General features: G+C 50.6%; 2 protein-coding genes across 4 annotated transcripts in view; one reads left to right on the top strand and one right to left on the bottom strand.

The window, feature by feature from the left end:
• Positions 1-1,131, top strand: part of LOC102449495 (A.superbus venom factor 1-like) — a 72,029-nt gene extending 70,898 nt beyond the window's left edge. Inside the window, exon 40 of the mRNA XM_025180411.2 lies at positions 990-1,131. Coding sequence (XP_025036196.2) covers positions 990-1,131 — 142 coding nt within the window. The remainder of the gene's footprint in view (positions 1-989) is intronic.
• On the bottom strand, positions 541-24,026 carry LOC102449260 (hepatic lectin-like). 3 transcript variants are annotated; one of them, XM_025180415.2, is made up of 10 exons: positions 23,844-24,025; positions 20,232-20,282; positions 16,977-17,105; positions 16,779-16,829; positions 14,847-14,972; positions 12,183-12,245; positions 11,041-11,130; positions 10,170-10,339; positions 9,059-9,168; positions 541-3,366 (listed from the first exon to the last, which is right to left on the bottom strand). In XM_025180415.2, the coding sequence occupies exons 1-10, from the start codon at positions 23,962-23,964 to the stop codon at positions 3,231-3,233; spliced, it is 1,047 nt and encodes a 348-aa protein (XP_025036200.2). In that variant the 5' UTR covers positions 23,965-24,025; the 3' UTR covers positions 541-3,230. The 3 variants fall into 3 exon arrangements, 2 of the variants coding, with proteins under 2 accessions (XP_025036200.2, XP_014424813.2); XR_012896647.1 differs by lacking the exon at positions 541-3,366 and adding an exon at positions 3,374-6,725 and having other exon boundaries at positions 8,900-9,168; positions 23,844-24,026; XM_014569327.3 differs by lacking the exon at positions 12,183-12,245 and having other exon boundaries at positions 542-3,366.
• Between the last annotated feature and the right edge of the window lie 2,634 nt (positions 24,027-26,660).

The raw sequence follows: 26,660 nt of genomic DNA, 5'->3' as shown, positions 1-26,660 counted from the left end.
GTGTTGAGGGGAGGACGCAGTGGCAGGAAGTTGGGTTTGCAAATCTTTTCATCAGCACAAACGATCGTTAAAGCTCGCTGTTTTCAAGGCACTTCGAGCGCAATTGCTCCAGAGCTGTTTCTGACTTGCACTGGCCTGAATTTGGATAAATAACTTTATTGGAGCAGGTGGAAATGTCTGTCTTTTGGGGGTAAATATAGAAAGGAGCTTCGTATGGGAAGGTGTCACCAGCTCACTGGGGCAGCCTTGGCTGATCCTGTAGAAACCAGATTTTCTTTTGGGCTGTGTCTACACTGGCATGAATTTCCGGAACTGCTTAAAACGGAATACTATTCCGTTTTCAGTTTTTCCGGAAAAGGAGCGTCTACATTGGCAGGCTGCTTTTCCGGAAAAGCCCTTTTTCCGGAAAAACGTCTGTGACCAATGTAGACGCGCTTTTCCGGGAAAGAGCCCCAATCGCCATTTTTGCGATCGGGGTTTTTTTCCGGAAAAGACTACTGGGCTGTCTACACTGGCCCTTTTCCGGAACAGTGTTCCGGAATAAGGACTTATGCCCGAGCGGGAGCAGAATAGTTTTTCCGGAATAGCGGCTGATTTTGTACAGTAGAGCGTCGTTGCTTTTCCGGAAATTCAAGGGCCAGTGTAGACAGCTCACAGCTTATTCTGGAAAAGTGGCTGATTTTCTGGAATAAGTGGCCCAGTGTAGACACAGCCTTGGTGTCTCATTGGAACTGAGCAGTCAGGGAGCAAGAGAAGAATAAGGGCAGGATCTCTTAGCAATGGTCCATCCTAACTGACCCAGTAGAATGTGGATCACTGCTAGCTGTGTCTCGAATTAGAGATGACCCTGGATGGAACCTGTTCTGATTCCGTACAAGTCAGGTGCAGGCTCTGTGCTCCAGGCCTGCCCCTCCTTAGAGAACTCAGCAGACAGATTGCAGATCAGCAAGTATGGAGTGAAGCACAAACCTTCTCCTTCTCCTTTCCAGCATCTTCTATGTCATTGGCAAAGACACTTGGATGGAGAAGCTGCCAAGTGAGAGCAAATGCCAACAGGCAGTTTTCAAGAACCTGTGCATAGAATTTGTGGAGTTCTCCCACACCATCATGGTATTCGGCTGCCCAGCGTAAACATGGAAATGGCCATTGTACTACCTGAGCAGGATGATTTGAGCTGAGCTAGAGCATAACACTTGGTGCGGCAGTCATGAGATTGCAGGCACTCTGAAATATCCTCTGCCCCATTTGGGGCCTCCCTCTTTGCTTTCTTATTGTTTTTCTACTCGTATTCAGTGACAAACATTTACATTAACACATAGTAACAGTTGCTTGCTCTACGTTGTCCCCTTGAAGAATGCTGAGTTGAGCAAAAATCAAACGTCTGAAAACCAGGAAATGCAGAGTTAAGGTTGCATTTGTGAGTGAAGTGGGTGCAAATACATGGTGTGAGTGAAGTGGGTGCATCCCCTTACAGATTCTTGTCAACACAATCATATTTTTTGAGAGAAGAGTGTTAAGTTTAAAAATTACCAGTAGTCTATGGACAGTAACATTTCTGAGAGTTCGGTACATACTATTGTTGCAGAAATAACTAAATTTAAATCAGTTGTTGCCATGGTTTAAAACAGACACGGGTGAAAGAATTGGGCCTCATACTTCCAAGAGAAATGAACTTTCCTTGTTTGTTTTACATGGCTGTTGATTCTGAACCCCAGTGGTGAACACTTACATGTCAATACAATTACGTTTCAGCTGCTGATCATTTTAGCCAGAGTGTGGGTACAGCTTGGGCAGTGTTGACACACATCTTTTAATGGCCCACAGCTGAGCAGATCATTACCATATCAGTGAAAACTTGGTTTAGTTTGCTCAATGTACAGCTGTTTATTTTAGAGAGAATCACACATGCAGGAAAAGGTTATATAATACTCCCCTCAATGCCCGGCAGCTCCCTAAGCTTAAACATTCAGTAACTATGTTGACCTTACACAGTATCCTGAATGCCAAACAAAGCAGATATAGCTTCAACTCCTAGACGGAGTCTCTTCTCTTCTCTTCGCTTCTCTTCAAGCGCTTGGTCTATCAAATGTCCCCAAAGCAAGGTCTTGGTTACTCTGAGGCTCACTGGTTCAAAAGTCATACAAAAGCCTCATAGCAGGATGTTGGCTACCCTGATGTCTTACAGCATCATGGACCTAAGTGCTGTGTTGAACTATACGTGCATTTCAGCGCACTCAGTACATTTCCATACCATCTGTCTTATGGAAAAGGAATCCTGCTCCCAGAATCCTTTAGTCAATTCACGCATATCAAGCCTCAACAAACCCATGCTTGCCACATTCGTTTATATCAATCACAGGAATCGTACTGTATACTTTAGAAATGTGTGTCTATCTGTCTAGCCATCCATCTGTGAGTCCATTTGTTCAAGAACCCCTCCTAAATTATAAGTGCTAGGACCGCCACTTCCTCTTGGTCATATCTTAAAGCAAGGTAATAGTTTGGTTGTGCCAAGGCAATGGGATGTGTCTGGAGTTTGAGTGTTTTTCATAAAATGGAAAGGGAGCATCTGGCAGGATGGACTGTTATGCTACAGAATGACCACAGGGAGGCAGCAAGGGGCCAGAGATGGGGACCAGGACAGCCATAACTGCACTGGGCTAGCTGGGAGCAGGGATGGAGAAAGGGACCGCTCTCTACTATATATTTCAGACAATGTGTGTGTTTGTGTGTCTGTCTGTCCTCCAGCCAGGGGACATGCCACCCCGCCCCTGGCTGTGCCCACTGCAGTGGTAGCAGCCATGGAGAGGTGCTTCTCACCTGGCCCCAAGCTGCTGCAGCAAGAAAGGACTGGGGCTGTCCTCGCTCCATGAGGCAGCCAGTATATTGACCCCCTCCTCCTCAGCCCCACACTGGGATAACGATTTAAAGGAAAAAAAAGAAAACGTATTTGAGTTAAGGACACAAGCAGCGCTGGGTAGATCTTGCTCATAATGATTCGGCACTGGAGGTAAGCGGGGCTGATTTTTCAAGATCAATTGGACTCCAGAACCTATAATCCCTCACTAACATGCAGGAATCAGGCGAGCGCTATCAAAACTGGAGAAATGGCACCTGCAAGCCAGCTCTTGGGGGGAGCTGAAGTGAGTGCTCGTCTGCCACTGAGCAGCTGCAGAAGAAGGAATGGGACTTCGGCTCGATCCACAGCCAGAGCACGCTGGAGAAGTGGGTCAGCAGATCCATTTCTTTTCACAGATCCAGTAATTAGGCTGGGAGCAGTTGGAATCATCCCACATCCCAGAAGGCCTCATGCTGGCACAGTCTTCTTCCTCCCTCTTGGAGTCTGGGCCCTCTATGTACCAGAAGCTACCAAGAAAAACAAAGCAACATAAAGCCGGCAGATGTAGTTAGACGGAGTTAGCATTTCAAAGGTGTTCTTCAGGCTCCAGAGCTAATCCCCATGAGGAGTAATGGAGAAGCTCATTCCTCTCTGGGCAATGCCAATAGCCGTAGCCTCTAAGCAGGGATTTTGTAGATCTCAACCCCTTTATTAAATAGAGCTCCTGCCACTGCAGAGACAGATATCTCCCAATCCCTCCATTTTCTGGTAACAGTGTAAATCCAGAGTAAGCCAAATGGGCATGACTGTCTCATGGAGACCAGAAGCTGACTCTGAGGCTACGTCTACACTGCAAGGTTTTTTTAGCAGGAGATATGCAAATGATGCACTCATTTGCATATCTCGTGCTCTCATTTGCATATCCTCTTCTGAGTCTTTTTATGGAAGAGGCTGGTTTTTTTCCTGTTAAACAGCCCTGTGTTGACGGGACGATTTGTCGGAAAAAAAAACCTTTTGCACAGGATCCCTTATTCCTCAAAAAATTGAGGTTTACAGGATCATGTGCGAAAGATTTTTTTTTCCCCGACAATTTTTTTTCCGACAAATGGCCACATCTACACAGGGCTTTTTAATGGCAAAACCTCTTCCGCAAAAAGGATCGGAAGAGGATATGCAAATTAAGTGCTCACTAGCTCTCATTTGCATATCCTCTTCTGATCCTTTTTGTGGCAGCGGTTTTGCCATGCAAATGAGAGCATGAGATATGCTAATGAGTGCTTCATTTGCATATCTTCTTCCAGAAAAAAAACTGCAGTGTAAACATAGCCTGAGAAGGTGCCACTACAGGAGTGAGTCTCTTCTTACCCCAGTGAGTCCTGTCACCTGTACATCCTGTCCTCTTCGGCTACGTCTAGATTGCATCCCTTTTTTGTAAAAGGGATGCAAATTAGACGTATCGCAATTGCTAATGAAGCGGGGATTTAAATCTCCCCCACTTCATTAGCATAAAAATGGCTGCCGCTTTTTTTCAGCTCGGAGCTTTGCCGGAAAAAAGCGCCAGTCTAGACGCGGCTCTTTCGGAAAATAAAGCCTTTTCCGGAAGATCCCTTATCCCTTGTTTTAAGAGGGATATTCCTTTAAGAGGCCAGGACCAGAAGTCTTGTGGGGGTAGAGGGCAAGGCTCCTCACTCTCCTAACCAACCAGAACCAGCGGTGGGACAGAGGGCTGCATATATTCCTCCTGTTTTTCCCTCACACTAGGCAGACCCTGCAGGCAGTGGAAGGTTGTTGTCTGCGATGCTCTCCCACACCAGGGAGCAAAGGAACTAATGTGAAAAAGCACCAGGTGGAGGAGAAGCTGGTTTAAAGTCACAGCCGGCCTGACATGACATAAGCGCACCCAACATACAGGAAATCCTCTTGGCCCAAGCAAGGAGGGCTAGAAAAACCCCTGCATCTGAGGTGAGACTCAATTGGCCTGGAGGACCAAAATCCCCCACCTCAAGAGTGAGGTCTGGAAAGACCCCTCCTCCGAAGGGTGAGCGATTTGGAAGGCATCTGTATTAATAGGGCTTCTGGTTTGTGTGGTTTCCTAATTTAAGTGCTGGAGATTTATTTTTAGCACTATCTGAGTGACACACATTGAGGTTTTTTGCGTCTTTCCGTTTCTGTGTACTGTAATTTGTAATATGTAAATACCCTAAGACTTAAGTCATCTTGCAGGTTTCAGTGGGGCTAGTTCAGGTTACCATGGGGGAGGTCTAGGTTGGATATTAGGAAAAACTATTTTGCTAGGAGGGGGGTGAAGCTCTGGGATGGGTTCCGTAGGGAGCGGGTGGAATCTCCATCCCTAGATGTTTTTAAATCCCAGCTTGCAAAGCCCTGGCTGGGATGGTTTAGTTGGGATTGGTCCTGCCTTGATCAGGGGGCTGGACCCGATGACTCCTGAGGTCTCTTTCAGCCCTAGGATTCTAGGATCTCTCAGTAACGTTCCCGAAGCACGCTTCCGAATAGCATTGTTCCCAAAGTGTGTTTGGGTGCCTTTAGGCCACATCAGCAGGATTACATGGACAAATTAATGCCCAGCACATTCGTATGCCTTAGAAATCAACCACCCCAGCACACCTCCTGTTATCCAAATTACTGCTCTGTGCCAACAAGCCCTTATATACAAGCAATCTTTTCCAGTGTTTATTAAATAACCACCAATTTCTTTTTATATAAGGGGTGTTTTATCAGTGTTTCTTAGTTAAAAAGGAAAATCCAAAGACCTCTGTGTGTGCAGTAAATAAATTAGATGTCAGGGGAAGGAAAATCTTGTTTAAAGATTCTGGAAGTGAGTGATTTATTTCTGACCCTAGTAGAGGGAACTGAGGGAAATGTGCCTGCAGGACCTTGCTGTGTCACAAGGAGGTGCTCAGGTAGGGCTTCATGGTACCCCTATTTACTGAGAAGGAGCTGTAGGAGAGGAAGGTTGGCAAGAATGGCAACTCTTCCACAGTTAACCTGTGGAACTCCTTGCCAGAGGATGTTGTGAAGACCAGGACTTTAACAGGGTTTAAAAAAGGGCTAGATAAATTCATGGAGGTTAGGTCTATCAATGGCTATTAACCATCAATGGTGTCCCTAGCCTCTGTTTGTTAGAGGCTGGGAATGTATGGCATGGAGGGATCACATCATGATTCCCTGTTCTTTTCACTGTCTCTGGGGCATCTGACACTGGCCACTGTCGACAGACAGGATATTGGGCTAGATGGACCTTTGGTCTGACCCAGTCTGGCCGTTCTTATGTTCTTACTCCCTCGCAAGAGCTATTCCAAGGCATTGCTCTGAGCACTGGAGGGTCCCAGGTTTAAATTACTAGGTGAGTCCATCCCAGTTGATTAAACAACCAGGAGATGTCTCCATTTGATGGCGCTTTGGCAGCCTGTGTCACATGAATCCCTGGGACTAGAGTCTGGACTGCTGAAAACAGGTGCAAATCCAGAGATGCTCCCACTTATGCTAAGCCCCAGTTCATTTCCCAAGAAGACAAGTCCATCTACCAATAGAGAGAATAACAACAAATCACAATAATGAAACCCCGCCTGGTGCACGCTGGTGCTGCCAGTCCCAAGCCTGGGTCAAATGGGGAGGGTTGAACCCAAGATAAAACACCTGGCCTTACTAAAATATCTCGACAGGCTGCCATGTCAGTCGAAAGAGCACTGCTGACTCACCAAGCTTCAGGAAAGTTCCCGGTGGAAGTCAGGGCCCCCACAAGTTGGATGCTGACCTTCAGAGTTGGTTAACGGGCATGTGAGAACTGTCTTTCAAACATCAACGGTCTCACAGCTGAACCCCTGGGAAATGAAATTCAAACTTCCCTGGGGTGTTTCCTGTTCATCTAGAAAGCAATAGAGGTGCAAGTTCTGGCCAGAGTGGTCCAAGTGGGGCACTGTGGGATGCCAACTGGAGGCCAAGAACCTCGACTTTCACCAGAGCTGCAGCTACGCTACTGTAAATTTGACCAGGCAAGGTCAGGAAACTCCTTATGAAATAGGAAAACCTGACATTGACTTCACCGGCCCTTAAGGTTGACAGAACAGGCTTGGTAGTGTGGACACGTCATTTAGAAAATCGATCTTATGTGGCTAAATTTGGTCTAAACGCCTAGTATAGACCAGGTCGTAGGGACATCAAACCCTTGGGGGAGTAGCACAGAGAGAATGGACCTGAAGAAAAATGGGCAGCGCTCAGAAAACAGATGATTCAAGCTGCTGTAGTCACAGTTGGATATCAGCATGGAGCAAGTCTCAGAGGGGAAGCTGTGTAAGTCTGTATCTGCAGAAACAACGAGGAGTCCTGTGGCACCTTACAGACTTGGGGTACGTCTATAGTAGCCCCCTAATTCAAACTAGGGAGGCTAATGAGGGCGACTGAAATTGCAAATGAAGCGCAGGATTTAAATATCCCATGCATCATTAGCATGTTCCCGGGCGGTCGCCATTTTGGAAACTGACTAGCCCGGAATAACTAGGTCGAACTAGGGGGCTAGTGTAGATGTACCCTAATAGATTTACTTGGCATGATGTGGGGAAAGCCTTTTGCAGCATGGTACGATGGGTTGAACTTCTTTGGTCCAGGACCATAGTTCCGTGTAAGATGCGCATCTGTGCACAAAAAATTCCCCGCCCGCCCAGCTCCTTTGCAGAGCTGTACAGCAGCTCTCACTTACATGCAAGCGGCTGCTCCAGGCCAAGCCAGCTTAGGCCTCGTGGCGGGGGGGGGGGGGGCACCCATTCCAGTGGCCAGGGCCAGCTCTGGCAGTCAGCTGGGGCTGTGTGACAGGTGGCCAGGGCTTGCTCTGGTGGGGTGCTGGGACCTGCCACACGGTGGGGGGGAATGCTCTGGAGGCCAAAGCCTTTCACAGCTGCATGGTAGGGGGAGGGGGAGCTGGAATTCTATATCTTAGTAAGGTACTGATTTTGATGGAGGTTTATCTTAAAGCTAGTTCATCAAATAGTCAGAAATAAAAGGGGGAACTCATTTGTCCAGCAATTTGGGAAAAAAGGAATGCTGTCCCCTTAAGGGCTCTCTTCAACCCCAAGGGTGAAAGGATAGTAGGGTTGGATACAAAGGACAGGAAGACTTTGGAAGCCAGTTTCTGTACTATAATAATTAAAATGTGAATTTTGGATAAGGGGGGGTCTTTTGAAGATTTTATGAAACATCTGCATGTCTGACGAGCCAAGCATTTCAGGCTAATGCTAAATACTCAGATTGTGCATCTAAAAATCTATGCCAGGGTTTTTCTAGAGATGTGATTTTTATAATCTTCAGCAAGAAACTAATGAAATATGTAAAGCAAATTTTAAACTAAGCTTCTGTAACACAGTAATGCACAGCTGTTTTTATCACTGGCTACATCTACACTGGCATGATTTTCCGGAAATGCTTTTAACGGAAAAGTTTTCTGTTAAAAGCATTTTCGGAAAAGCACGTCTAGATTGGCAGGATGCTTTTCCGCAAAAGCACTTTTTGCGGAAAAGCATCCATGGCCAATCTAGACGCGCTTTTCCGCAAAAAAGCCCCGATTGCCATTTTCGCGAGCGGGGCTTTTTGCGGAAAACAGTACTATGCTGTCTACACTGGCCCTTTTGCGCAAAAGTCTCTCTGAAAAAGACTTTTGCCCGAACAGGAGCAGCATAGATTTTCCGGAAAAGCACTGATGATTTTACATGATATCGTCCGGAAATTCAAGCGACCAGTGTAGACAGCTGGCAAGTTTTTCTGCAAAATCAGGGGATTTTGCGGAAAAACTTCCCAGTCTAGACACAGCCAGTAAGTTCAGGGTGGGTAGGTGCCTGTTACATAGTTTTATTACTGCTGAATGGCTCTTTTCCAGGTTCAGTGTGATGCTAACAGGTCTGGCTTTTCACTCTTAACAGGTCCACTTCTGGGGAAGGGTCACCCGTCCGCAAGCTGCAACAGCCTGTCGTGGGAACCTTCAGGAACGGTCAGAATAGGGATAGGAAGAGGGAGCAGTTGAGCACTAAGAGCCAGGGAAGATATACCCACCAGCCATGCTAAGATTCCAGCCCAGTTCAGCTTTCCTGCTGCCCAGAGTCAGTGCCTGTTCTGAGCCGAGCCCACTCAGGCCCCTTTCAGGAGACAAAACAGGATCCTTGAGTGCCCGGCTAGTTTTCTGAGAAGGGCTTTGCATGAGAAGGGCCTTACCTGGTAGAATATGTGCTCTGGTCTACCCACTGCCACCTCCCTTCCTCCATTGCATCGCTCAGCCCCAGCCAGTACGTCTTGTCACTCTCACTATGTTCTTTCAAGAAAGCCTGGAATGGAAAAGTAACAGAGATGCAGCCGTGTTAGTCTGGACTTGCTGAAACAAAAGACCAGACTATGCAGCACTTTAAAGACTAACAAGATGGTTCATTAGGTGATGAGCTTTCGTGGGTCTGGCCCACAAAAGCTCATCACCTAATAAACCATCTTGTTAGTCTTTAAAGTGCTGCATAGTCCTGTCTTTTGGAATGGAAAAGGATTTAACAGCAGGAAGGCCAAGCTGAGTGGTCAGTCTGTACATTTCCAGTGCAGCCACCGAGATGGGCCACCATCGGCCTTTCACTTGTACATCAACCTGGTGTCTAGTGACCAAAAGTCTCTGCCGTAGGGGAGATGAGTTTGGGAGTTCCCAGTAGGATTGGGCAGGGCCGCTGACGGTGGGTAAAGGTGGGAGGTGCCCCAGGGCCCAGCTCACCACTGCACCCTGCATGGCGCTGTCTGGGAGGTGCTGAGGGCTTCCGGGGCAGGCACAGCATGGTCCAGGCAATGCTAAGGTCTGGCCGCCCTTAGTCCCATCCCTCCTGGGGAGGCCTGGACCCAAATCCCGCCACATCTCTAGCCAACATTCTCCTGCTATAACCATCCCCTCAGGACTATCACAGCAGCACAGACTCGGCTGGGGTAGTTCTGCTGAAGTCTTTCGGCCCAGATCCCTGGCTGATGGAAATTCACAAAGCGCCATTGTCTTCAGTAGAGCTCTGCAGATTCCACATCTCAGGATCTGCTCAGAGCTCAACCCACATTTGGGAGGAAAGTCTCAGACTCCCACCCTCTGCTTGATCCTGTTTCTCCCAGCCGGGTAGCGTCATTGCAGCCGGAGCAGTCACATCCCTCAGGGAGGATGATCAGGCTCGGCAAACTTGTGAAATCCCTCCAAATTCACTGGCATTACTCTCCATCGGCACGGCGCGAGCTGACAGCAGAATTTGATCCCTCAGCCTTACCCGGTCCGTTCTGAATGGCGCTACAGCAAGCAAAGGGGAGGGCTTACCTGTTCCTCATCAGTGTTAACGGAAACCAGGTGAGACTTTTGATCAACACAGAACTGCTTTGCCCATGTCCAATCTCCTGTCATGTTTGAAAAGAAATAGCAGGCTTTCTCAAACTTCTTCCAGCCTGCGTGACAGCGTAAAGGCTCTGGCAGAGCACTGCAGATGGACTCTGTAAGGCAGAATTCAGCACGGCCCTGCATTACCATCCGAACCTCTGGCTCACGCAGAAAGCAGCTTTTTGCTTATGTAGTGGGGTGGCTCCCTGGGCCCGTGTGGCATGTTTTTTTAGAAATTGCAGTTTGTTCCCATGAGCCATTTTGACCTGTAAATCTCTTATGGTTGGGATTTTGGCTTAAAATCCTGCCATGGACACTCTTGCACAAAAGCACATGGCATTGTGGATGCTCTCTTGCACAAGAAAGCTGTGATGGCCATTTTAGCGATAGGGGTTTCTTGCACAAAACATCCCTGTTGCCCATCCACACATGCCTTTTTGAGCAAAAACTCTTGCGCAAAAAGGCTTATTCCTCATAGAAAGAAGAATAACTCTTGTGCAAAAAGCCCTCTCTTCTGACAATCTATTGTACTTTTTCTTGTGCAAGAATGCGCTTGTAATGTGGACGCTCCGCACATTTTTGTGCAAAAACAGTAGGTTTTGCGCAAAAACTCTGCAGTGTAGACACAGCCTAAGCAACTTAATACTCTTTGGCCGAATCATTCACACTGGGTCACCAAGAGCAGAAACTGACCTTCATTCCCCTGCCCCTTGTAACGCTGCCGGGGGTAGAACTGCTGACACATTTTTCACTGGCACCATGATCAGACCATGTGAAAACACCAGAGATGAAAATGGGCCCGGTGGTCTCTCACCTGCGATGTCCCACAGTTCCTTATAGCTTTTGTTCATGTTGCTCTGGATTTCTTCTCGCTCTGTTCGAGCATCGGCCAGGGCTTGCAGCACTGAAAAATACAAAGCCTCACATGAAGCAATAGGGCATAGGCAGGACGGTGTAGCAGATGCTGCGCTAGACAGCTGGGTTCTGTTCCTAGCGCTGCCTGTGACTTTGAGCAAGTCTCTTTTCCTTCTCTCCCTGCATCCGTGTTGCCTACTTAGATGGTGCAGGCACAGGCTGTCTTTTTTCATGTGCCTGCACACAAAGGGGCCCAGCCCTTGGTGTAATGCAAGGAATAATTGAATTTCACTTTCAGCTCCATTTGAAGCCGAGAAACTAGACGTAAGTTCTTATGAAAGGCAGCCTTCCTTGTGAAGGGCCAGCTCCTTCGTTCCTTCCTTGGGAGTTTGTGCTCCTGCCATTTATTTACTGTTTCTTGTCTTTGAGTGTAAGGTCTGTGGGGCAGGGAGCATGATTTTTATATGTTTGCACGGTGCCTAGCACAGTAGAGATGCTAACACAATACAGATCAAGAATAATAGCGATACGCCTCCATTGCTGTCAACTGCATTTACTGACATGGATCAACCGAGGATGCTCTGACTGCCCAGTTGCTTGGTGTGACCTTAATCAAGTCCTCTGCTTCTCGAGTCTCTGTTTCTCCACCTGACTCTTCTCTCATCCTATCCAGTGTAAGTCAGGAGTAACTCCATTCAACTCCGTGGATCTGATTCAGCTCTCACTTAAACCACTTGTCACCTGGACTCGTTCCTCTGGCGCCAGTGGTGTTCCAGATGTGAGAGCTGAATCAGAGCCAAAGGGTGTCATTCTGGTGTAAAGAGAAGCATTGAAATAGAAATACTGACGCCAATGGTTCTTTCCCTGGTGCCAGGGAAAGGAAAATCAGATCCGGGGGGTGGCTTGTTCAGCTTTTTTTTGTGTGTGTTATTTGCAAAGAGCTTCGAGATGCCTCGGGGTGGGGCTGAAGATGGAGTCCTGAAAAGGCTGGCACTGCCAGAGTGGCCCCGTCCCCTCCTCCCCCTGCCTAATTCAAGCCCAGAACTTTCCACTCATCCCCAGAAATACCTGCTCCGTGTGGGCTAGAGTCCCAGAACCTACCATTCGTTAGCATCTCCGAGTAGTTATAGTTTAACCCTTTTAACTCCTCTGACATCTCCGAGTCTAAAAAAGGAAACGAAAGAACACGGCTTGTCCATTCACGCTCAGATAAATAGGCCAGATGCTCAGCTAGCGAGGAATGGCCAGTCTGAGTCAAATCAGGACTCTTATCTAATCTAGTGTCTTGGCTCTAGGAGTGGCCTCCACCCGCTACGTCGGGGGGGGGGGGGGGGAGGGGGGAGGGGGAGATACGCCAGCAATCACCTATCTCCAAGGGAAGTTTCAACCCACGAGTGATAAGTTGGCTTATGCCTCAGGGGTATGCTGATTTATGCCGGATGTGTATCTGGCCCAGGGGAGTTATTCTGGTTTACACCATTGGAACAAGCCCCATGTCTGATCCCTTAGTGTGGGATGGCTGGGATGGGACTCAACTGCATTGCCAGGCAACCGTCCCACCCTTTGCTGTTCTTAGTGTATGTCTACACAGCAAAAAAACCCGTCTCTAGTGCAGACAGTTTCAGACCTCAGACCCTCGATCGCTGAAGTCAACTGATCCTGCTCTGAGACTGCTGCCATGGGCTCTGGGGTAATTTTCTACTGTGTAGATATACCCTCATCCATTGTGACTGAAGGGGCAAAAACTGCCTTTCCCTACATTCCCATACAGTGTCTTGCACAACTGGTTCTCCAGGCATGACTGTAATACAAGTGTAACCCAGAGGCACTGAGCAGGGAGTGAAAAGTCTGCTCTACAGCCTTTGCAAGAGGCTCTTAGCGCATGCTGTAAAGGCTCATGGCATTGCCCTTAAAGTCCCAGGTTCAGTCCCACCTGCTGCTCACCTGGGTTCACTGGCTTTGTGCAAATAATAATTAGATTGTAATAATACTCTATTTGAGAGAGTTTGTGTATTTGCCTGTATGGGTACGTCTAAACTACATGCCTCTGTCAATGTAGATCAGACAGATCGGCAGAGGGAAATGAAACGAGGCATAACAGGGTGGTTAACAAAAGGGTTTTCTGTTGGCAGGGGAACGTCTAGACTGACCCGCTCTGCTGACAAACAGCTGATGGGCAGAGCAGGACAGTCATTTAAATGAAGCCGCAATTATTTAAATCGCCGCTTCATTTCCCTCTGCCGATCTGTCTAATCTACATGCCTCCGTCGACAGAGGCATGTAGTCTAGACACACCCTATATGTGTGTCTGTCTGTGAGTCTGTTTGGTCAAAAACTCCTCCTAACTGGTAAGATCTAATGCCACCATATTTGGTAGGCAGCTTCCTCTTGTCATAGCTTAATGCCGGGTCAGGGTTTGATTGCGCCAAAACACTTGTATGTGCTTAGAATTTGATTATTTCTCACAAAATGGAAAGGGAAGAGGTCTGGTAGGAGAGACCTCCTGGGACTATAGAATGACCACCTGGGGGCAGCAAGGGGCCAGAGATGGAGACAGGGATAACTATAACCCCATTGGGCCAGCAGGAGAGCAGGGGTGGAGAAAAGGAGATTTATTTATTTACATATTTATTTATATTTCATAGAGTTTCTCTCTCTATATATATCTATATCTATATCTATATGCACACACTATATATTTCATAGTTTGTCTATTTGTGTGACTGTTTGTGTGTCTGTCTGTCCCCCAGTTGTGGGACATGCACCCCTCCCCTGGCTGTGCCCACTGCAGCAACCATGGACAGGCGCTTCCCTCCTGGCCCCGAGCTGCTGCAGTGAAAGAGGGCTGGGGCAGTCCCCTCTCCCCAGGGCAGCCTGCAAACTGAGCTCCTCCTCCCCAGCCCCACCCCAGAGCAATGATTAAAATTAAGAAAAACAAAACTCATTAGAGTTAAGGACCTGAGCAACGCCGGGTAGATCTTCCAGTGACTGATCAAGTAAACTAGTAACACTGATAAGAACACAGGGGGGAACATGACACTAACTTTTCCCTAGGAGAGGACTTGACACCACTGGAGCAGGGATCTGTCTGAGCTGCTCGTAACCCTCCCTACTCATCCCATCCTCCGTGTTCAATCATCGTGCGAGCCCATTCAGCAGTCAGTGGTACCCCGGTGTCACTTGTATGGACGGAGCTTGATCCCCTGCTGGCCTGACCCTCGTACGGCTATTTACCCACGTGCAAGGTGAGTGTAAAGTAACAGCGAGTCAGGACAGGGCTCTGGGTGACAGGAAATGAGGCTGACAGCGGTGTGACGTTGCCAAAGTTACTCTTGATTTGCACTAGTGCGACGGCTTCGAGACACAGAGCATGGTGCGCTTGCACCAGTGTTACCGAGATTACTGTGGAGATTGGGGGTTGTTTGTCATGAGTGGCCCTGCATTGTGTGTGTGTGTGTGTGTGTGTGTGTGTGTGTGTGTGTGTGTGTGTGTGTGTGTGTGTGCGCGCGCGCTTAATAGAGCTGTTTGTGTCAGGGGTGCTTTGCTCCAGTGCAACTGAAATCGGACGGGCAGGGGAGCAATGCAAGTTTTCTGGGAATTGCTTTTCTGTGGTTCTCTCTCCCTACTTCCGCCCCTGTGGCATGCTTCTCCTAGCACAGTCTATTTCAGAGCCAAGAATACCACCAGTAGCTCCCTTATCCCTCTCTTCCCCCCTGCCCGCAGCACTCTTCCCAGGTGTCAGTACCAACTTGTGTGGAGACTTACACTTCACCACTGCCACTGAGAGGAGGACGGCCCACATTGCAAAGCAAATCCCCATCAGGACGTAGAGGGTCATGATGGACTTGGCTCTGTGGCCCTTTCCGTGGTTGGAGTCAGGAAGGGGGTCCGCTGTGGAGAGCAGCAATGATTAGATCTGACAGCAACTCCCTGGATGCTCAGCACTTTCTAGCAGGAAGCACCCGAGAATCGTTTGCCCCAGTCAGCGCTTTCCCCACGCTCTTGACCTTAAGGGATGACTCTGTGGTTATTCCAACTTTTTCAAAATCATGTTGAGTTGCACTGAAAACAGTGATGGCTCTCTCTTAAATGAGTAAGGGGACGTGGTGCAGTCTAGTGGTCAGAGCACGGTGGGGCCCAGAATCCCGGACTCTTGCAGTCTTTACTCGCCTCTCAGAGGGCAGCGGTGCCTAGAGGCTAGAGCTAGGAATCTGGGCTCCTTGATTCTCTCCCCCAGCTCTGAATAGGGATTGGATTCTCATGGCTAGAGCAGGAGACTGAGGGTACGTCTAGAAAATAGCTATTCCACGTCTTGGTAGCATGCCCATTATTTTGAAATGTCTTTCAAAATAATAGGCCCGCTATTCTGACGTCCCGGTAAACCTTGTTCCATGAGGATTAAGAGATGTTTCGGAATAGCAGTTTATTTCAAAATTTGGTGCTAATTACAAAATAAGCCATTTCAAAATTCACTCGAAATAAGCTACGCAATTGTGTAGCTTATTTTGAGCTAAGAGTGCAGTGTAGACGAGGCATGTTAAATATCAGTTAATTGAATAGTCTAGTAATCTCATTAAATTTTATCCATTAGTCGACTATTCTATAGTCCCCGGGGGCGGGGCTGGCAGCCACTATATCAGAGGCAGCAGTGCGGGGAGTCAGGTCCCCTCCCGGACCAGCTGCCTGTCACCCTGTGCTGCTGCTTCTGAGAAAGAGGCAGCAGCGCAGGGTGGCAGCAGCCCCTGTCTAGGGCGGAGTCTGAGCTCCCAACACGAGCTAGAATTGAGCCGGGCTGCCTGCCCACCTGGCTCTAATGCACTTTCAATGAAGAGCTGCAGCGGGAGTAGGTCCTGGATCCAGCATGAGCCAGGCTGCTGGCCAGCCTGCTGAAAAATGTACTGGCAAGGAAAGGGGGCAAAGGAAATGCGTGTAGCTTATAGCATTAACCTATAAGCTTTTGCTTATTGGTTTATCAGTTAATCAACTACACTATTACATCCCTAGGGTAGGCGCCCCTTGAGAGGTTGGGGAAGAGAACGGAGGGCCTCTCACCTCTCCGGCATTGCGTCCAATCGGCTCTAGGTAGGGCTGTGGCACCTGGATATGAGGATTTCATGCTCTGGGCCCTGGTCTGCACTTGGATTTTATTTTGAAATAACAGCCCTCTACCCGGTCGAATGTATAAGCGGAGCATCTACACGACCAAGCCCGTTAATTGAAAATAACAGCTGCAGAATTCCAGATCTGTACTCCTGTTTTTAATCAGGAGTAAAGCTAATTCCAAAAGAGCGGTCATGTGGACACGCTGGGTGCTGCTATTTCAAAATAACAGCTCCCCAGTCTAAGCCACACTAATTACTCCCCAGTGGTTTCTGGGGCTCTAAGTCCAAGGTAGTGCGTCCACATTAAGGGAGCCAGCCTCGGACTAATTTCGAGGCTTCCCCATAGTGTGGACATGCTAGTTCAATTTTGTTAAAGTGGGAGTTAAGTAACATTTACTAATTTCAGAATCGTTTCCTAGTTTAGATATGGACTAGGGCACCAGTCCTAATCTATGAAGCCACTAGGAACTCTGCTAATGCTATTAAAAAGTCATTCCCATCTGATGGGTACTCCACGGCCCAGCTGAATCCAGTTACCCCGAGCACCACAGGCAGCAGGGTCCCAGGGACAGGAGACTGCAGGAGTCCGACTCACCTGTCCTTGGGGGACTCAGCGACGCTGGTTTCCCAGCAAGCACGTAAACCCCTGAAAACAGGAAGGAAAGTAAGATGCAGGCTTCTCCAGACCGGGTTGCAGCCGGAAGTGTGGCTCCACGTGTGGCTGTGGGCCCAAACTCCACTCATCCCCACGGACTGACCCGGCCAGCAAGCGAAGAGAAGATGCAGGTTCTACCTGTGCCTCCCGGGCTTGTGGCATCTGTGTTCTGTGCATGAGCCGGGTGCCTTTGCAGCATCTGCTCTCCCACCTCAGACATGGAGACGTCGTCATAGTCCTCCTCATTGTCAAAGCTATCTGGGGAGTCTGCACAGATGAGAAGAATTAATCCCGGGGCAGCCATTGGCCATTTGGGCCAAATCCCCAGGCCGTGCAAATGGCATCGCTTCAAGCTACATTGGCGGAGGCTCCTGCCCAATGCACTACAGGCAGTCCCCGACTTACGTCGGATCCGCACTTACGAACGGGGCTCTCGCCCCGGAGGTCGAGGTAGCGGATTGCTACCTGCGAGCTCCGGGGCGAGAAAGCCCCGTTCGTAAGCTGCTCCGGTGCCCCTGGTCTGCTGGAGACCGTCTCCAGCAGACCAGGGGCACCGGGCGGGTTCCCGCGCTTCTGAGGCTTTGCCAGAGCAAAGCTTCAGGAGCGCGGGAACCGCCGCTGCTGCCGCTTGAGACCGGGTGCCTGTGGTCTGCTGGGGACCGTCCCCAGCAGACCACAGGCACCAGGACTGAAGCCGCAGCCGCGGGGGGGCAGGGGGGTCCCGTGCCTCTGAGACTTTGCCAGAGCAAAGCCTCAGAGGCGCGGCACCCCGCTGCCGCTGCTGCTCTGCTCCCCCTGTCCCTGGTCTGCTGGGGGGGGGGGGCGCGGATAGTGTGCCCCCCCCCCCCAGCAGACCAGGCTTTTGTTTTGGACCCTGGAGCAGAGCAGCTGGGGCGCTGTGGATTGGTCCTGCAGCACCCGCTCTGGGCACTACTGGACCAACCCTGCAGCACCCCAGCTGCTCTGCCCCAGGCGTCCTGATTCAGCCGCTGCTGGTCAGTTTCAGCAGTGGCTGAATCAGGACGCCTGGGGCAGAGCAGCTGGGGTGCTGCTGGGTTGGTCCAGTAGCGCCGAGGAGCGGTGCTACTGGAGCAACCCAGCAGCACCCCAGCTGCTCTGCCCCAGGCGTCCCCAAGTCAGCCGCTGCTGAAACTGACCAGCGCTGACTACAGGAAGCCCGAGGCAGAGTTGCTCTGCCCCAGGCTTCCTGGAATCAGTGCTGATCAGTTTCAGCAGCAGCTGACTTGGGGAAGCTTGGGGTTCTTAAGTTGAATCTGTATGTAAGTCAGAACTGGCGGTCAGTTTTAGCAGCGGCTGAATCTGGACACCAGTTCCGACTTACATACAGATTCAACTTAAGAACAAACCTACAGTCCCTATCTTGTACGTAACCCGGGGACTGCCTGTACTAATACTCAGGTCAGAGCAGACCCCTTGCATCTGAGAGCGGTCTGTGAAGAGCCCTGAGCTTCTCCGTAGCTTTGGAACTCTGGAGCACCTGCAGTGAGATCTCCCCCCCGCCCTCTCCGCCCCTGGAAGGGTGAAGGGGATGAAGTTCCTTTCTTCAGGAGCCTCATTCTCTTCTCCCTTGTCCCGGGGCGAATCTGGAGAAACTACTGAAGCTAGGAGCTGTTGGCTGGTCCCATAGGTTTGGTTTACTGAGCAAAGCCAAAAGCCACCATCGCCTAGTACAAAGGCAAAATAGTGGTGGACATAGTGGAAAGAGTTGTTGAGCAAAAAAAAAACCCCCAAAAAAAGTGTACTCTTTAAATGAAAACGCTGGTTTGGCTTTTGGCTTTTTGGCCACATCAGGATCCCGGCAGCTATCTTGCCAGTGTCATTTTGCTTTCCCGCGCTGGATGGCACAGCACAGGGAGTACCCGGTGAGCACAGGGAACCAGGTCCCAGCAGCTGCTTTGGGAGCTAGGGGGGACACTGCGAGAGACGCACTTTTGGTGGTGAAGAGCCACATGCGGCTCGCGAGCCGTGGGCTGGCGATGGCTGGCCTGGTGCATAGGACACTAGCCAAAGTATGGTCTGGGGACCACTAGTGGTCTGCAACCATCTTGCAGGTGGGCTCACCCCTTCCCCCACAGCAGGGAGCCTGTGCTGGTGCTCCAGCCCCATGCCAGCTACCCACTGTGCGGGGAGGGAAAGGGTAAGTCTTGAGGGCCAGACCTGGCTTGCAAGGAAAGGAAGCAGCTCTGGGTGCTGCCACTCCCCCTCTCCCCAGCTGGAGGCGTTCCCTGCTGCTCCCATTGGCTGGAATCACAGCCAGTGGGAGCAGCAGGGGGCGGTGCCTGGAAGCAGCAAGATGCATTGATAGGGTTGCCAGGTGTCCGGTTTTGAACCGGACAGTCCAGTATTTGAGCTTTCTGTTCAGGAAACAAATTGAGAAAATAGAAATGAGAAAATAGAAATGTCCATTGTTTTTTAAATAAGATGTCATGTAGATTGTGATGTAATGTGAAGTGTGTCTGGTATTTTTGTTGAAACCATCTGGCAACCCTAGGCATTGAGCCAGGTAAGCACCCCACCCCTCTCATGCCTGGATCCCACACTCCCATTGCCCTAATGGACTCCCTCTCCTACCAAGACCCCACACTCCCTTCCCCCTTAATAATCCCCTCCTTCTGAGTCCCCACACCACCACCTTGCTCCTACCTCCTCCCTTCCAGCCAGACCGCCACTATCAGCCTGCTCCTGTGCCCAACCTCCCAGCCAGATTCCCCACCACCTCCTGCACCTATTTTATCATCATGGGTGGTTGTTCCACAGGAAGGTTTGTGTTGAACGGGATGGGCTGAAGGCCAAAAGTTTGAGAACCACTGGTCTAGACTGGAGCAACTGTTGGTTGCTCTGCCACTCACCGACGGTTGGCCAGTCACTTCCTGCCTGTGTCCTATCACAGCCTTTGCCTGTCTTGTAAATTCAGACTGTCCCTACCCTGAAGAGTTGGCAGTCTCTGGTGATGTGACTGTGAAACACCCCACCCAATGGAACGCTGAGCTCGGGGCAGCTGGGAGTTGCTACCTTACTACTAATAAAAACTAATAAAGAAAAGTGCTGCATGGGACAGGAGAATCAGTTCCTTCTGCACAAATTTCAAAGTACCTGTTGGTTGAAGGGGTTATACCCATTGCACAGATGAGGAAACCGAGGCAGAGAGAGAGAGAGAGAAGCAGAGAGAGAGAGAGAGACAGAGGCAGAGAGAGGCAGAGAGAGAGAGAGAGAGAGAGGAGGGGAGTTGCTCAGGGTTACACATAAATCACTGGCAGAGCTGGGAATAGAGGCCTCTCAGTACTGGCATCTCATCAAGGTCCATTTGGCACCATGGCCCAGGTGCAGGAAGCCAGATCCAAGGAACAAGAGGAGGAAATAATGTGGACTCACCAGATCTGAAGTGACTTGCACTTACTGGTCTCCCCTGTAAGTGGTAAATCCCTGCAAAAAAAGAAGGGAGAAAAAGGTAGGTGTTTGGAGAAAGGAAGCACTTCTCTAGAGCAGTGTTTCTCGAGCAGTGTTTCTCAACCAGTGGTACCCTTAGGGGTACTCAAGAGAAGTCTGGGGGTACTTCAACACAACTGACATTTGGGAGGTGTCTAGACTACAGGGTTTTGTTGACAAAAGTGGACTTTTGTCGACAAAACTATACCTGCATCTACACTACCGCCAAGTTCTGTCGACATAACATCGACAGAACTCGGCAGTTTTGTCAGTGGCGGTAAACGTCATTCTAGGAGGAAGAACACCTTTTGTCAACAGAGTTCTGTCTACAGAAGGTGTTATTGCATCTACGCTGTCCTTTGCGTCTACACTGTCATGTCGACAAAGCGGCTTGCTTTGTCAACAGAACTAGATGTAGTCTCGACGCTATTTGTCAGATACTGTCGACAAAACTTCTGTCAACAAAAGCCTGTAGTCTAGACGTACCCTTGGAGAAAACGGAATTTTTGTTTTAAGTTTAACAGTGCTTTATTATCTTTGGACTTTTTACACCCTAACATTTCATTGCCCACCCAGCTGTGATTAAGTTGTTTAAACAAATGTGTTGCAATGGTAGAAAAAAAATTGTGTGTCTGAAAACTGTAGGTACTGAGGGTACTTATAATGGTGTGTGTGGGGGGGGCGTTAAAGGGATACTTTATTTAAAAAAGGTTGAGAAACACTGCTCTAGAGGATACCACCACAGGGTCCGATGCTGGCATCACAGCCATTGGTAAGGAAGCTTAGAACCTGTAAGCACGAACTTTTCCTACTAGACACCTGCTCCAAGGAGATGCCAGTCAGGGAAAGGGCATGAAGCCTTGTGTTTTTTGGATTTCACAAGGGATCTGAAAGGCTGAGGATCTGCTCAGCAAACCAGTTTGGGTAACACACAATTAGGACACAAATTGAGACTATTCCCCAAAAGGACAAAAAAAAAAATGGTGAAGTTCATCAAAGAAAAAATGATGGCCTGGACTCCCAGCAGGTGTAAATCAGCATTTGCTTAGTGGGGTCTGGCTCATTGACTCCAAGGCTATATCTGCATGGGTTCTTATGCCAGAAATATGCAAATGAGGCTCAGCGTGGAATATCGCTGAGCCTCATTTGCATACGTAATGAGCCACCATGTTTTGAAGAAGAGGCTCTTGCGCCAGAGGGAGCGTCTACACTGCCCCTTCTTGCGCAAGAAAAGCCCTCTTGCGCAATGCCGTTATTCCTGAAAATAATCAGCGTCGCGGCATTGCGCAAGAGGGCTTTTCTTGCGCAAGAAGGGGCAGGGCAGACAACTCCTTCTGGCACAAGAGCCTCTTCTTCAAAATATGGTGGCTCATTACGTATGCAAATGAGGCTCAGCGATATTCCACGCTGAGCCTCATTTGCATATTTCTGGAGCAAGAACCCGCCAGTGTAGACATAGCCCAAGAGAGCGACCCCGAGGGCTGGTCTGCACTGGAAAAGTTGCATCACTAGAACTCTGGCACTTCAGTGCGTGATTCTTTTTTTACCCAAACTCTGGTACAAGCCCGACTGTAGCTGGGTCCTTCTACCAATGAGCTAACTGCAAGGTTTACTCAGCCTTGCTCGGGTCCTTAGGTAAGTTTTGGTTTTCTTCATTTCAATCATTGCTCTGGGGTGGGGTTGGGGAGGAGGGGGTCAGTGTGCAGGCTGCCCTGGGGAGAGAGGACAGTTCCAGCCCCCTCTCATCACAGAGGCTTGGGGCCAGGTGAGACATGCCTCTCCATGGCCACTGCAACGGGCACAGCTGGGGGAGGGGTGCATGCCCTCCCACTGGGGAACAAACAGACAGACACACAAACCCTCTGAAGTATACAGTAGAGCTGCCCCTTCCCCACCCCTGCCCCCTACTGGCCCAATGCATTTATGGCTGTCCCGGTCGCCCATCTCCTGACCCTTGCTGCCCCCGGGGTCATTCTGCAGTGTAGACTCGTATTAAGAACATAAGAATGGCCATTACTGGGTCAGACCAAAGGTCCATCTAGCCCAGAATCCTGTCTGCCGACAGTGGCCAGTGCCTGGTGCCCCAGAGGGGGTTGACCGAAGACAATGATCAAGCAACTTGTCTCCTGCCAGCTCTCTCCAGTCTACCAGGAAAAACTCCTTTTTGCACTACGCTCTTGCACAAAAAAGCCATGTGTGGATGCTCGCAGGGGTTTCCTGCGCAAAAAGAGCCCATCAGAAAAAGCACAGGTGCTCTGATGGCTATTCTGTTAATGGCCATCAAAGCTTTCTAGCAAAAGAGCGTCCGTGCAGTGTGGACACTCTCTTGTGCAAAAGCACGTCATTTTTACGAGGCACTGTTGAGGTTTGGACGTGCTTTTGTGCAAGAAGTTTTTGTGGAAGATCTCTTCTGCAAAAAGCTTCTGCAAAAACCCTGCAGTATAGACAAAGTCCCAGTGATAGAGGAGCCAGGTGTGAATCGGTGTCATTGTGCTGAAGTCAATGGACAGAGGACAATTTACACCAGCTTGAGACCTGGCTCAAATTTGCTCTCTGCTGTGGCACAAACAGCCCCTTTAAATTCTACCCAGGTGCAAGCTGCTGCAACTTTCCTCCTAGTTGGACGGTCCAGCACCCTGGGACCCGAGCAGTCCCAACAGAGGGAGTTTGCTGGACATGGCGAGGTCAGCCCTCAGGCTGTTCCAGGACTCTCCTTCTGGCCACTGGCCTGGCTAGTGCTGGTGGAGCTCAACTCGGGGCTGCAGCCCTGCTGGCAGAGCTCTGTCCCAGCTGCTGGGGCTCTGTGGCTCCAGCCAGCAGTGGGGCTCACCTCCTGGCTTGCTCCCTGCCCCCAGCCCCCTGACCCTGCAAGCTTCTTGCTGCCAGACTCTCTGAGCTCCCAGCTTTTGGCAACCCCATGCTGGGGCTCTCTAGTCCAGCAACATCCATGGTCCTCCTGGACCACAGATGTTGCTGGACCAGAGAGTCCTGGACCACAGAGGCTCAACCTGTAGCTCCACAGGAACTGGGCCTGGGAACACCCTTCTCCCCGTGACCTCAGTGTGGCTGCCTGCGTCGGGGCGGAGGAATTCCGGCCACAGTCGGTTGTGGTTCCTCAGGTATTTTCCAAGTCCTTTTCTTCCACAAAGCTCTACCCTGATGCAAGTGAGAACCACAGTGTGGTTCCCCAGCCACCGCTACAGCTGGGTGAGAGAGGTGTTCTTTTCGCGGTTGGCTGCCCTTATCCTATCTGACCCCGTCCCTTCGGAACACATACACACCATGAAGAGCGCCCGCACCCTTCTGCACTACACACAAAGCGGCCACACACTAAACAGCATGCACCCGGGCACATACTTACACAATGTCCCCCCCCCCACATACACACAAACGGGCTGACATGTACTGCCGCCCCCAAAGCGCACACGGCTGCAGGTACTCGCTCTTTGCACACACCCTGCAATGCACACGGCTGCACAGTTCACATAGCCACAAGAGACCACACCTCTGCACACACCTGCCCTCCCCCCTCCCCATTTCTGGTCACTTCGTCTTTACCTGTTTGTCTCACTAGTTTCTTCCCCGGGAACGGTGGTGGGCACAGCCAGTTCCCGTACAGCTCCTGGTGTTCCATGCCGCCTGGCTGCAGATCAGGGGCATAGGTGGGCTGCTGCTGCATCCACACACCCTGTGCTGCTTGGGGCTCTCTCTTGCTCTTGGCATCTCTCTCAGGGCAGTCGCTAACCCTCAGTTTCGGTTCCTTTCTCTGCGTGAGAAGGCTGGGATGAACACGGCTATGCAAATAGCCTGCCATGCAGCAGAGCCTACTTGTGCACAGACGCTAAGGCAGAGGCCTTGTCATGTGCCATGCACACAGCCTCTCCGTGGGGGGCAGGGCTGTGGGATGGTGCTGTGGGGGCCCCCTGGCCGATGGTGTCCGTAGCTTCTGTTTGTCCGAACCTGGCAATGGTGATCGGTTGGTGATTCCCTGCTCTGTTCACTCCCTCTGGGGCACCTGGCATTGGCCACTGTCGGCCGACAGGACCCTGGGCGAGATGGGTCTGACCCAGTCTGGCCGTTCTTATGAACTGCATGGGTCTATCATGCCCACTGAAGAGCAGTGTTTCTCAGGCAGGGGTATATGTACCCCTGGGGGTGCATAGAGCTCTTCCGGGGGGTACATAAACTCCGTGAGAGGTTGCCCAGGTTTTTACAATCGGGTGCATAAAAAGCCCCCACAGTGTCAGTATAAGCTCAAATTTCTTACAGTGCCTTGTCTGTGCTGCTCTCTGTACTGCCCACTGAGATGCAAGTACGAAGTTTACATTCCATTGATTTATTTGGTTAAAATGTAAAAAATAGGAATTGCTCAGTGTGAATGGCGCGGACGCTTTTGTATTTTTATGTCCGTTTTTTTAAGTGAGGTGAAACTTTGGGGTACTCAAGACAAGTCAGACTCCTGAAAGGGGGACCGTGGTCTGGAAAGGTTGGGAGCCCCTGCTGTAGAGCTCAGCAGCCACCAGACTGGATTGGACCCTGTGACGGGATGCGCTCTCCCCTCACTGAGCAGGAGGGGGTTAACCCAGTCCTCGGGGCTGACAAAGCCACGCCCCCTTTGCCTTACTGGGCACGCTCAAGATGCACAGCTATAAAAGGGAGCAGCTCAGCTCAGTTGGGGCTGGCGAGAGAGGTTGTGCATTGCCTGCTCTAGCCAAACTGCAGCGACTACCCAAATGCTGAGGTGCCTCCATGCAGGCTGGAGGCCAGACGCTTCCAGAGTCCTTCCCGGGTTCCAGGGCCAAGCAGGAGCAGCCAGATCCCAGCCCCAGGAGGAGAGATGGTGATTCATGATGGCGCTGAGACAACTGTGGCAGGAAACAGCCCAGGGAGAGTGAGCTGGCACCAGGGAGCCAATGTGTTTTGAATGGAGCTTTTCCCTGCTCACTCAGTGGCTAGAGAGAGCTACTAACAGAGCCCTGGGCTGGGGTCCAGTGGAGTGGGAGGGCCTGGACTTCCCTGCCAGGGGATGTAAACACTTCCCCTATCTCCTGTCCCTTGAGCTAATGACTCTGACCACTGAACTGCACTGCCCTGGGAATAGGGGCAAGTTATAGACTGTAGCCATTAAGCTGCACTAACCCACGAGTAGGGGCAAAATTACAGACTCTGGCCATTAGGCCACCCTGCCCCATGTACTAAAGGGGGTTCACAGACTTTGGTGGGTAGCCAATCAGTCGTAGAACTGGGGGAGGAGCTACAGACACAGCCTGGGGAACAAAAGCGGAGAATTCACGGGAGTGCCACACGGGAGATGGGCGCCCTCGCGCCACACTGGGCAGCGTCTTCTTCCCATCCACGCCACAGAGCCATGGTTCTTGTAGCCCAATATCCCCACCTGAGTCCTAGCCGTCCCCGCGCCCAGGCTCTGGGTTGTGTGGGGGACAAGAGTCCATCCTGCCCCTCAAATTCCTTCCCTCTCCTCTCCTAACCCGATCCAAACCTCAGCCGTGGAGCAGGCATCAGAGCCAGTGCCCGTGCCCAGGCCATGGGCTGGGCTACTGGAAAGAGGGTTTAATTCCACAGCACCCTCTGCGCTGGGGCTCCCTTACGTCCTCCTCGTGCCCATAGCCAGGGGTTTCGAATGACGGGTCCTGCCCAGGACTGGGCTGTGGCATGTCGGGTGCCGGGGCTGGTTGCTGCAGGGTGAGCAATGGGGGGGGGGGAAGGATAGTGCATAGGGCCCTGTGCACTGCCCCTGCCCCGGGGGAACACAGGAACTTGGTTGGGAACTTGCTGCTGGCTGCTTCTGGGGTGCAGCATGGTCGGTGGTGCCAGGAGAGGCTGGAAACTGCCCTAGCACCCCCACTGCACCGCTGATCAGGAGCCACTCAAGGTAACCCCCTCCTGCCACAGCCCTGTAACCCCCCCATCACCTCCTGTCCCCCTCCCCCCCCCCAAAAAAAAGCCACTTCAACTGGGTCATGAGGAAAAAAAGATGGAAAACTGCTGCTGTAGGCACTGGGGTAGCCTTTTGCCCAGAGGGCATTTCCCCCTCTAGCGCATTGTGGGATACCCACCCCGCCACGCCCATCAGCTGGCCGGAGCAGCGTGCAGCCCAGCAGCAGGTGGGGGCAGGAGGCCTAGGCGGGTCACACTTTTATTTTTAAGCATGTGTTTATTTATTTTTATAAATAAGATGGTCAGTGATGCAGCAAACCACAGCGCTGTGGAAAAGGGGCTAGAAGAGGATGTATCTGCACCTGCTAATCATGTCACGCATTTGGCAAGTCCCAAGGACCTATAGCTGGCCCTGTCCTGCCCGTACAGGTGGGCTAAGGGTCAGACATCTGCTCCTCACAGTGGGCTCGCACGTAG

This window comes from Pelodiscus sinensis, chromosome 19, assembly GCF_049634645.1.
Source record: "Pelodiscus sinensis isolate JC-2024 chromosome 19, ASM4963464v1, whole genome shotgun sequence".
NCBI classification, from domain to species: Eukaryota; Metazoa; Chordata; order Testudines; family Trionychidae; genus Pelodiscus; species Pelodiscus sinensis.
The sequence above is the reverse complement of the archived record's forward strand: the minus strand, read 5'-3'. Positions and strand labels throughout refer to the sequence as shown.